This window comes from Micrasema longulum, unplaced genomic scaffold (assembly GCF_059751315.1).
Source record: "Micrasema longulum isolate JH-2025_06_02 unplaced genomic scaffold, ASM5975131v1 h1tg001008l, whole genome shotgun sequence".
NCBI lineage: Eukaryota > Metazoa > Arthropoda > Insecta > Trichoptera > Brachycentridae > Micrasema > Micrasema longulum.
This window is the reverse complement of record NW_028278196.1, coordinates 1-12,463: the sequence shown is the minus strand read 5'-3', so window position 1 is coordinate 12,463 and position 12,463 is coordinate 1. Positions and strand designations below refer to the sequence as shown.

The 12,463-nt window shown below is 38.5% G+C and overlaps 1 protein-coding gene across 1 annotated transcript in view; it reads left to right on the top strand.

Annotated features, from left to right (window-relative positions):
* LOC148277602 (protein 4.1 homolog) overlaps window positions 1–12,460 on the top strand; it is a gene marked incomplete at its 3' end in the record, with an annotated part of 121,613 nt that extends 109,153 nt beyond the window's left edge. Inside the window, exons 11-13 of the mRNA XM_088232662.1 lie at window positions 4,843–5,023; window positions 6,578–6,651; window positions 7,511–12,460. Coding sequence (XP_088088788.1) covers window positions 4,843–5,023; window positions 6,578–6,651; window positions 7,511–12,460 — 5,205 coding nt within the window. The remainder of the gene's footprint in view (window positions 1–4,842; window positions 5,024–6,577; window positions 6,652–7,510) is intronic.
* Between the last annotated feature and the right edge of the window lie 3 nt (window positions 12,461–12,463).

Genomic DNA, 12,463 nt, shown 5'->3' with positions numbered 1-12,463 from the left:
TTCTGCTTTATGTATAGATACAAAACATTAAATTTACGTACACATTGTAGAGTAAAAAAATATCACCTTGAATCCCAAACACAATATGGTTAGTTTATACGAATCTTTGTAGACAAATAGAAGGTTTATCTTTCAGCGACTTCTCGACTTTAATTTATGAATGAAATATGAATGTCTAATAATAATAATATGTGGCTGATTTATATAGCGCCATTTTTGTAAAAAATCACCTCAAGGGCGCTTTACAATTGTATACCTAAACTTATATTTCCAGATTTAAAATTGAGGGTATGATAGTTTAAAGAAGTGGGATTTTAGTTGGGATCCGAACTGACTGGGACTGTCGATGATTCGTAAGTTTGAAGGCAATCGGTTCCAGGCAGAGAGGCCGGCGGCGGCAAAATCACAATCTCCAAATTTAGTGTTTGGGGAGCGCCGGATTTTGACAAGTTTTCCTCTTCCTGAATCAAATGCTGGCGTAAGAGTAGATTTTCTTTGACATGTATTTTCCCTAATACAAAGGTCCGATAGGTATTTTGGAGCCATTTCATGAAGGGGTTTGAGTACTGTCCAGCAAAGCTTGTATTTTATTCTCTGGGCTTTTTAACCAGTGCAAATCTCGAAGATGTTGTGAGATGTGAGAATATTTGTTTCTAGAATTGAGAATCTCCCATTGAATTTGTCATTTTTTAGTACATTTAAAACCCAGTTTTACCTTTTTTCCTGCAGTTATTGCAGAAATTCGCAATCCTTGCTGAAATCTGACAGATGAAGTCTGAAATTAGTCTCATTCACTATACACACATCTGGATCGGAGAAATTTGTGATTTGAAAGACAGTGTATTGTGTTTTGCGGACATTTTCGCATTTTTAACAGCTCAAGAGTCTGAAGTTAGTCTCTTATCGTTATACCAACTTGTTGGTCGGAATAAAAATGCTATCCCCACTGAGGACTGACAGCTCAAGAGTCTGAAGATACTCTCTATCATTATACCGATTTAAATCAAAAGACAAAGCCCAGAAATCATTAGACAGTTTATTGTTTATAATTTTACGGACATTTATTACTGCCATTGAAATTTTTTGAAGTTGTAATTTTAAAGGCAATTTGTATATTTCTTCTTTATGGACATTTATTTCCTCCATGTTTGCATTTTTTCTCACATAATGGTGCATAAGGCACTGCATCAGTACACCAACCCATTTATTATTTATGAATATGATATTTTAAAAAGTTGCAACTGAAAATTTGTTCAAACATCGTTTGGTAACTTTTAAAATAAAAAGCAATTCGCTCAAGTGTTCTTTTTCGCTACCCTCCATTTACATTTTTAGTTTTTTGTCGGTCACTTGAAAAATGTAATTTGGGGGTTTTAGCGTAGTAAATTAATGATTTCATGTTTTTTTTATCATAACTGTACACTTTGTTTCGTGTTCCATATTATACAATATACTTTGTTAAATGTTTTATATTATCTAGTAAACTTTGTTTCGTGTTATTTATTTATTTATTTATTTATTAACGGACATTGTCCATGTATACAATTTATAAGGTTTAAATATTACAATAAAAGAGTAGTTTAAAACATTTAAAGAAAAAAGAAAGAAGCATTGACAAACATAAGGGACATCGAGACAAGATCTGGACTATTTATTTAGTGCTCGTTTAAATCGTTGTAAACTTAAACCAAAAAAGTCCAGATCCTGTCTTGAGTTAACAATACGACAAAGGCGGGTCATTGGAGAATTTAGGCCATAGTTTGTTCTATGCTGATCGATGAACAGTACTTCATTGTTTCTCAATCTACGAGTCGGAATATTGAATTTTACTTGTCCCAGTAATGATGGAACATCGATTATACCATTTAGTATGCCGAACATATATATGGAGTCAATATTAGTTCTACGTTTTTGTAGACTAGAAATATTTAACATTGACTCTATTTCAGCATAAGAATAATTATCTCTCTCTAGTCCGAGCATCCACGCTATTTTTCGAAGTAAGCGATGTTGGACTGATTCAATGTGATTTATGCAATTGACATAGAATGGAGACCAGACCACTGAGGCATATTCAAGAAGAGGGCGAACAGTTGAGCAATACAGAGTTTTGATTGTACGGACATGAGTAAAATCAGAGGATATTCTGTTAATGAAGCCAAGTAATTTCAGTGATTTATTTACTGTATTATCTATATGCTCGTTGTATGTCAGTTTATAGTCCAAAACAACTCCTAAATCTCTGATGGACTTGACTACATCAATTTTGGAGTTTTCTAATAGGTACTCGAAGGAAATTGGTTGTTTTGTTCTATGAAATGACATTATTTTGCATTTTTTGATATTTAGTTCTAATTTATTGACTTTACACCATCGGTTAAAAGAATTAATGTCTGATTGAAGAAGAAAGCAGTCTTGTAAAGTTTGAATTATTTTGAGAATTTTGTTGTCGTCCGCGAAGAGCCAAAAACGAGAGTAAGAGAATGATTTAGCAACATCATTAATAAACAAATTGAAAAGCAGGGGTGCCAAATGAGCACCCTGAGGTACACCCGATGTAACATCAATACTGGTTGATAAATAGTTATTTATCCGAACATTTTGTGTCCTACTAGTTAGATACGATTTAATAAATGATAGTAATGGATCTCTTATTCCCAAGGCATGTAATTTATACATGAGAATTTTATGATCTACTTTGTCAAATGCCTTAGAAAAATCTGTATAAAGAACATCAATCTGCTGACCATTTTCGTGTGCTTTGACAATAACCTGGGTATAATCTACCAGGTTAGAGGTGGTTGATCTGGCAGATCTAAATCCATGCTGTTCATCGATCAGTATATTCTTAAACATGGGCGTGATTTTGCTAGCAATTATAGCTTCAAACATTTTAGGGATACAAGATAATGTTGAAATAGACCTATAATTGCTAACATTAGATTTATCGCCTGATTTAAAAATAGGCCTTATATAACTATTATATAACTATACTTGTTCCATATTATACAGTACACTTTGTTAAATGTTTTATATTATCTAGTGAACTTTGTTTCATGTTCCATATTATACAATACACTTTGTTAAATGTTTTATATTATCCAGTAAAATTTGTTTCGTGTTCCATATTATACAGTACACTTTGTTAAATGTTTTATATCGGGGCGAAACTACAAAAAATGCTGTTTTGTGTTAAGTACTAATCTGATATCCAAACAAAATATCCTGTTAGTGACAAAAATATGAAACTCATCCAATAAGTAGTTACCTAGATAAATTTGTGTGAAACTACAAATGAAGCGTTTTGTTTAAAGTCAGAAGAATAAAACACCTTTTACATCATTTTGTTAATTTACTAATGTAAGCGCAAGTTAGGGTCATATAGACGAAAGCGTAGTTTCATATTTTTGTCTCTAAAACATTTTATGCTCTATTAGCTGTATTTTTTATTTTCTTTATTTGTTACCCTTAAAAGACAGTCTTATTTTTTGAAAACTGTTTTATCATTTATCTCAAAACTGTGTTTTTGTAGTTTCGCCCTTATGACCCTTAACCCCCGATATTATCTAGTGAACTTTGTTTCATGTTCCATATTATACAATACACTTTGTTAAATGTTTTATATTATCCAGTAAAATTTGTTTCGTGTTCCATATTATACAGTACACTTTGTTTCATGTCTAATCTTATTAAACTGTGCACTTTGTTTTGTCCTTTACTATACTTGTACAGTATATGTGGTCCCGTGTCTCAATAGGGAAATATCATGTATTTTTTTTTACAATTTAAAATTAATAGCGTCTATGAAATACTGTCATTCATTAGTAGCATAAAAAATATTTTTAATTTTGAATTCCCGCAAATACGGTCCATTGCATTGACCACGGGCTTCATTCGTCACGATTTGGCAAAATTTCTGACCGTTCAAGCTTAAATTGAACATCGTCAAAATGTCACAATTGTCGAGGCCAAACATGTCGCGGTTTGGTATAGACAGATTTTTTAACAATTTTATTTCAAAAGTTATTTACGAAAACATTTCTCCACAATACACATATTGTTATTGGTATTCGTAGTATGTAATATTTCCCTATTATCCAACATATTTAATTTTGTTTTGTCATGTGTAAGCTTTTTGATAATAGCTTTTTCTAGTTTACAAAACTCATTTTGATGAGATTATTCACTCGCCATGGCAAGTTATTGTATGGGTTTTCCCTGCCAAGAAATTCTCATATTCTATAATATGAAGAGTTTGTTTAGGGGATATATTGATTTTGCTCCTGGCAGTTTTTTATTTTCCATTTAAATGAAAGCATACTTTGTGAGCTAACAATATAAAACTTGAAGGTTTAAGCCTTGTTGTTACATCGTGTAGACGACGAATAATACAGTCTGTGGCTACTCTCGAATAAAAATTCTGATAAAGGAAATCGAGTGAAGATAAGTCAGCCTGATGCGTAAGAAAAACATTAAGCTCTTCAGTTATAGTGCCAACGCAATGCCCTATGCACTACTGGGTTCGGATAGGAAAATGATGCTGATTTTATTTTATTTGAATTTTTATTTTTTATTTTTTTTATTATTTTTTTATTTTTTTTTGCACTACAACAGGCCACGAGGCCCAATTACAGAGGTGAATTACATCACAGAACACCCAGGTTTGAGAAAAAAATCACATTTAATTTTTGTGTTCTCACCGGGAATCGAACCTGGAACCTTCCGTGTGTGATATATATAATTGACGAATATTTATGAAAATATTTTTGTCTATCAAAATTTCTATACAACCAAACCACTTCTTTATATACCTCGAGTAATGTTGCTTGTTTGCGTTTCAAGAAACCGGCGGGAGCCGTGCAGGTGTTGCCGTCCGGTGGGCTGTTCGGCGCCAAGAAAGACAAGGACAAACCGGACAAGGAAAAACCAGACAAAGACAAACCGGACAAAGACAAGAAGATCAAGGAGGACAAGGAGAACCGCTCTGCCAACGAGCAGGCTCTCTCTTCGCCCAACGAAAATGGTGAGTAGCTCCGCATTACGTGATTACATAATCCGGTCCACGGAATGGAACCATTTGGGTCGGGTAGAAGTCGAAACTTTTGTTTTTAAATATGAATACCTCACTGGGCACACCCCGTGTCGAGGCATGCATTTACATGATTTAATATACGCTTATGGTGTCTAAAAAATATACATAAAATAACTCATATTCATACTCAAATCCACACAGGTACACTCGTATATACATAAATAATAGTAAGACAAAAAACAAAATAATATTTTTTGTACAGCTCACATATTTAACTACTGTACAGACATGAGGCCAAGTAACAAGCTACTGTCGTAGGCACCTTTACATCTGTAAGTTCCCAGTGGCCCAACATCCGCACAAATGCCAAATATATTTATTTATTTATTCATATTTTTTGCTTACCAACTATAATTAATAATAAAAATAATGTGACCTCACTGGGGTCTTCCGTGCCGAGGACACTTCACAATATACTTTTTTTAATTACATTTGAGAATACACAAAGAAGACTAACTTAAAAAAAACGAAGATAATAAACAAATATTCAGTTTTAAAAACAAGGTATTTATGTACATCTATATTATTTATATTACAAAACACACAATGAAAATAACAAAAACCTAACATAAGCTATACACTTGTGGAGCAGTTGATTCAATATTGGTATGGGCGAATGAGACAATCCATTTTACTTCTACCAAGCTCCACTATCCATTTTTTATAGCCTTTTTAAACATTTTCTCATTTTCTCAATTGTTTTGATAGATAGTGGAAGTAGGTTATAGATTTTAATTGAATAATACTCAAAATCCCTTTGTCCGAAAGTGGTTTTAGTTTGTATTTGTTTATATATGACATATATTCATCGAGACACTGTGTGGATACAAATACAAAACACAAAATCCAAAAAAAATATTTTAATTAAACAAGTCTACTGCTTTGGTGACCATCCCGAGACAGTTAGCCATTTTTTCATAAATAATTTAAATAGCTCGAGATTTTTATCTTCTTTTGTGGCAAATGGTATATTGTTGTATATTCTTGGAGCAGGACTTGACTCCTTTGAAGAAATGATGTTGTCATTTTAGGTGCCATGTATAGTTTGGTCACGGACTCGTGGATCAGAAGTCCGAGGTTCAAACTCGCTCCACCACAACCTGTTTCCTAATTTATAACTCGTTGAAAATGGCGTCCAAAATTGAAATATGCAACGCAAATCATCAGGGATACTGCGATACCGCATTATCTGTTTTTTTTTTTACAAAAGTGTTTTACTGCTGTAAATTCGTTACAAGGACTAAGAGCCGTTAGTTTGAAATTATCGCTATTTTTTACTCTAAATAATGATAGTTTTCCCGATACTCTGGCGGTGTTTTTGGTTGATTAAAATTGTAAGTAATATATTTACAGAGTGCTTTTTAAGTTCCCTGACAAAAAAATCAATTCACAGTTACGCAATATCAGTATCACCTCTGTGTCTTTCCAATTTTTTTTTTTATGAACGAAAAACACGAGCTAATAATGTTTGTTTTGTATATTTAGGAACCGACAATGACTCCACTCTCAACACTTCCAGCGACACGGAGAAGACCCCGAAGTCCGGCAAGAAAGCCAAGGTAGGTGCCCGCCTCCTCTCATTCTCCCTCATGCCCTCTATGGGCTGAACTCGGTCGCTCTCACCATATCACCAAAGGCACAGTGATCATTAAAGTATCTCGAATCACAAATATCTCGATACAGTTTGTACTCGCATCCTAATATTAGTTTCATCGATTCAATTCGTATGTTACAAGTAAATCTAATGCTCTCCGTAATAGATTCACGTTTATTTAAAACTTTTGTTTAGTTTTCAGAGTCTTGTAAAGTTTGTAAATTGTTACATTAATTTATTGTTGTGAGTGCTGATGTTATTATTCTATTGTACTAGTCATGGAAGCCCTTCATTTAGACTGAATATATTCCGATGTTTGCAAGCTCTGTTGTCTGGTTGTGTATTTACTGTTCCTGTTCCTGTTCTTGTCATGTGTAAGCGGAGTCTACTTCGCCACACCCAATTAGTGGTCTGTCTTGTCTCCTAGGGCCGCAGCATCACTCTGCTGGTCTAAATTCTTTGTTCGTTACTGTATTAGAGATTTCCCCAAGTAGAGTTTGGCGGTGCCGGCGCATATTTCGCTGCGGTTAGCTTGAGCCGCCATATTGCCCTAGAGCTTCGCGTTATTTTCATTTTGTAAATTAAATATCTTTTTTTTTCTGGTTTGTGGCGCGTTTGTTTCGAAACAATGTAATTGTCTGCTTCCGCAAAGCTAGACGCGGCCAGCGCGTCTCGATGGCCCTCCTCGGCATGCTTTCGCCATCTTTAGTTTTAGGTTTAATTATTACATTTTGCGTCGCATTTGTAAATACGATTGTTTATTTAGTTTTTTTGTTTTCTTTTTCTTTTTCATCAAATCGGGCGCGCCGCACTTATCCACACAGGCCGGAGGATTCTTCTTCGGTTCGGGAAGAAAGGAGAAGACCCCCAAGGAGCCGAAAGAACCCAAGGAACCCAAGGAGTCCAAGGAGAAGGACAAGAAGCAGAAGGAACCTAAATCCAAATCCAAAACTGCCCTCCTCGACACCTCTAATGAGAGCTCCAACCTCGACAGCTCGCTGGAGAAGAGTCCCGGTAAGGGAGACAAGCCGGGCTATACCAAGCCTTACGATTACACAGAGTCCGATCCTAACCAGAGCCCCACCAGAAAACCCTTTATCCAGGGAGGATTCAGCTATGATAAAGAACCGAAGAGAGATAGTCAAAGCTCCCCCGATGAGCAGCAGAGTCCGAACACCAGGCGGGCCACTGGTCTCGCTTTCAACTATGCGCCCGGAGAAGACAAGAAGCTAGCAGAAAGCGCCGAAAAGAGGAAAACTCAACCGGATGATCTCAAAACCATGCAGCCGCTTAAGACTCCGGGGCTCGATTATGTAGAGTCAGCCGCTAGAAAGGAGCAAGCCAAGGCTCCGGCTAATACTGCCGCCCCTGCGGGATATGACCCTAGCTCTGCCTTCCTCGATCTGGAAAGGGCAACTCACGAGCCTGCGCCGGTATTTGTACCCGTTGCCGGTGTCAAATCTGGAACCGAGGTTCAAGTCATGGTTGTCACTGCCAAGTATGATCCCAAGACCAAGAAACTGGATCTCATTCATGGCTCAGTTCAGCACAGCGTTGGAGTGGTTAACAATGCCAACGGCCATATTGACACCGATTACGGTGTGATTAATCCTAAAAATGGAATGATCACTGTTACAGATGTTGTTTCTGGAAAAACTGAAAACAAACAGGGACATGTGGATCCTAAGACGGGACATGTTATTCTTGCTCCCGGCGCTATCGATCCCAAGACTGGCAAGCAAGATGGTTCTCTCGGCCAACTGTTTATATTCGCTGGAAAGAATGATCCCATCTTGAAAATTGTAACTATCACAGCTAAACTCAATCCTAATACTAAGCAGCTGAATACCTCTAATGGTAAGATGGATCACTCTACCGGCCTTCTAGACACAGAAAGTGGACAGATCGTAACCAAGTACGGCCTCATTGATCCCAACTCCGGCAAGATTGTGTCCACGGACCATAAGACTGGAAAGCAAGAAGTAAAGCAAGGCCAGCTCGATCGCAAGACTGGACAGATCCTACTCACATCCAACGTTGTGGACCCACACACTGGGAAGGTAGACAACTCTCTCGGGCAACAGTTTGTCATTGCTGGAGAGCATGATGGTATCGTGAACATCCTCTCCCTCGTTGGTAAACTTGACCCCTACACCAGAAAGCCAGAAGCTGTATCCAGCTATGTGGACAATTCTGTAGGCATCCAACAGGCTTCCAATGGTCTTATACAAACCAAGTATGGACTCATTGATCCTAAGAGTGGAATTATTTTGTGCACTGATCCGAAGACCGGAAAGCAAGAAGTGAAAAAAGCTGATATTGACCCCAAAACAGGTCAAATTTTCATTTCCTCGGGTGTTGTAAACCCCAAGACCGGTAAAGCCGACCCAGCTCTTGGACAGCAGATTATTATTTCTGGTGAAAATGATACCATCGTTAAGCTTGTGACAATAACAGCCAAGTTTGATCCGAGAACTCGTCAACTGGACTTGACCAAGAGTGACATCGAGGAGACTCCTGGTGTACTGCAAAAATCTAATGGGTTCATCATATCAAAGTATGGTCTCATTGATCCCAAGAGTGGACAGATTCATGTGACTGATCCTAAAACCGGTATGAAGGAAGTTAAGCAAGCTAATGTGGATCCGAAGACCGGCCACCTTATTCTCACCTCCAGCGTGGTAGACCCTAAAACTGGAAACAAGAATCCTACTTTAGGTCAGCAATTCATAATTGCGAAAGAGAATGACGCTGTTATCAAAATTTTCACAATTACCGCAAAAATGGATCCCAAAACCAAGCAGATTGATTATCTCAATGGTAAAGTGGAAGCTTCACCCGCAGTGCTCAATAAGGAGACTGGATTGGTAAGCACTAAATACGGCCTCATTGATCCCAAGACTGGACAAGTATCCATAGTAGATCCCGCAACCGGAAAAACTGAAACTAAATCTGGACAAGTTGATCCTAAAACTGGCCAGATACTATTGTCCTCTGGAGTGGTAGACCCAGAGACAGGTAAGGTGGATCCGACACTCGGCCAGAGAATCATTGTCGGAGAAGAAAATGATGTTATTCTGAAAATAATTACTATCACAGCCAGGATTGATCCTAAGACTAAACAAGTAGAGCCCGGTACGGCAGTTACTGAGACAACTCCCGCTCTTCAACATGCTGATGGTCATATAATCACCAAGTATGGTCTCATCGAGCCCGAGACCAATCATATCATCAGTACTGATCCCAAGTCTGGCAAGCAGGATACCAGGAAGTGTCATGTAGATCCATCCACTGGTCAAATTACCATCAACCAAGGTGTTGTAGATCCCAACACAGGTAAACCTGATTCATCTCTCACCCAGCACATGCTGGTTGCAAATGAAAACCAACCCATTGTGAATATTGTTGTTGTGACCGCAAAGGTTGATCCTAAATCTAAGCAAATCGATACTTCTTCAGGAAAAACCGACAGCTATACTGGTGTACTTATTCCAGAAACTAACCAAGTTCTTAGCCAAGCTGGAGTTATCGATCTTAGTTCTGGAGAAATAGTATTTGTTGATCCGAAGAGCAATAAGCAGACCATCAAGCCAGGCAAGGTGGATGAGAAATCTGGACAAATAGTTCTCACCCAAGGGGTTATAGATCCTAAAACTGGAAAAGTCGATCCAAATCTCGCTCAGATTTACAGCGTGGAAATCAAGGAAGATATTGAAAAATCCTCAGCTCCTTCGAGCGCATCTTATGTTCCAGCTACTCCCACTAGCCCGACTAAACCGGCTTCTATCGGTATTCCTGTCGCTCAGCCTGTTGTGCCCAAATCACCCACTAAAACGACACCTGAAAAGGTTTCTCACATCCCAGTGGCAGCAAGTGTGACCCCGGCATCAGCAGCAGCCCTAATTGCACCTGCTAAAGAACCGGCTAAGAAGAAGATTGTCAAGATTATGGTCATCATTACTCGCATTGATCCCAAAACAAAGAAACCAGACATGAACAACTCCGACATTGAACATTCTACCGGTGTTCTCGACCCGAACACTGGCTTGATTGAAACTAAGTACGGAGTCATCAACAGTAAGACTGGAGGAATTATCGTCACCGATCCCACCTCTGGACAAAAGGTTACTAAGGATGGACACGTGGACCCCACCACGGGCCAGATTATCGTAAGTTCGGGCGTTGTTGATCCTAAGACTGGCAAGATGGATCCTAATGTTGGGCACATATTCAGTGTTGCTAAACAAGACGATCCAATTGTTGAGATCACAACCATCACTGCCAAGATTGATCCTAACACTGGAAAGCTTGACACGGCCAATGGACAAATTGAACATTCCAAGGGTAAAATTGATGTCGCAGCAGGACATATTTCTACCAAGTACGGAGTTATTGATCCCACTAATGGCATCATTTTCGTAGCGGACGCTTCTGACCACGATACCCAAAAACCGGTCCACGTTGACGAGACAACGGGACAAGTACTGATCACTGGGGTAGTTGACCCCAAGACAGGCAAGTCTGATCCCAACTTGGGTCAACTGATTTCCATTGGAACTCAGATCGATCCCATCGTTGAGGTCACAACCGTTGTTGGCAAAATTGACTCCAAGAAAGGAATCATCGAGCCTAAGAACAGTCACGTTGAAAGTTGCACAGGACAATTTAATCCCGAAACCAATAAGATTGACACTAAGTATGGTCAGATTGATCTTATCAAGGGAACAATTACATATACGGATCCTAAGACTGGTAAACCAGAAACTAAGGATGTTAAAGTAGATCCCGTCACTGGACAGATTCTTCTGAAGTCTGGTCAAATTAATCCTAAATCAGGAAAACCAGATAAGGATATTGGAAGACTTATATCTATTAGAATCATTCAAAACAGAGTGGACCCTGTTTCAGGAAAGCCTATTGTTGCTAACGATCCTAAGAATGTAAAAGTGGACCCCAAAACAAATCAAATCTGGACTCCGGGTCCAAAAGACGCTTCGGGAGAGACAGTTTATACCACAGGTCTTATTGATCCGAAAACTGGGTATATTATCACTATCTACGGTTACCTTGATCCTAAAACCGGACTTGTCGTTAAGCAGACAGAGATAGATCCTGCAGTCACTAAGATCGATCCTTCTACTGGACAGATCTATTCGGCTACTGGCCAACTAGACGAAAACAACGAACCACTCTTCTCAGCTTCGCAAATAGACCCTGCGACTGGAGAGATCTACACTAAAGTTGGCAAGATTGATCCCAAAACCGGTCGGCTCATCATCATTAGGGTGTATATCATAACACAAAGAGACGACAGTGGTAAGATTAAGGAAATTGATCCTAAAGATTGCTCTATTGACGAAAATACCGGCCGAATTCACGATGTCACATCGAAATCTGTTTACGTTTATCAGATGATCGATCCTATCACAGGAGAAACCATCGAAGTAGATCCCGATGATCCCAGACTAATGGGAGCCAGAACAACAGTGACGCAAACTATTTCACTATCCGGAAAGATTGATCCAGTGACAGGTCGAGTTAAGACAGAATACGGAGATATTGATCCAGATACTGGAGATATCGAGCCTAGTACAGCCGTGAGAGACCCAGTGACCGGACAACTCATCCTCCACTACTCCCAAATAGACCCTACGCACTTCGACGATAAGAGCTGCAACTACAGCATCGAAAAAGAGACTCAAGATATTCCTGCAACATTCGACATCCAGAAAATCAACACTACAAAGTTCTCAACGTTCGGCAAAGGAGAGTCACCA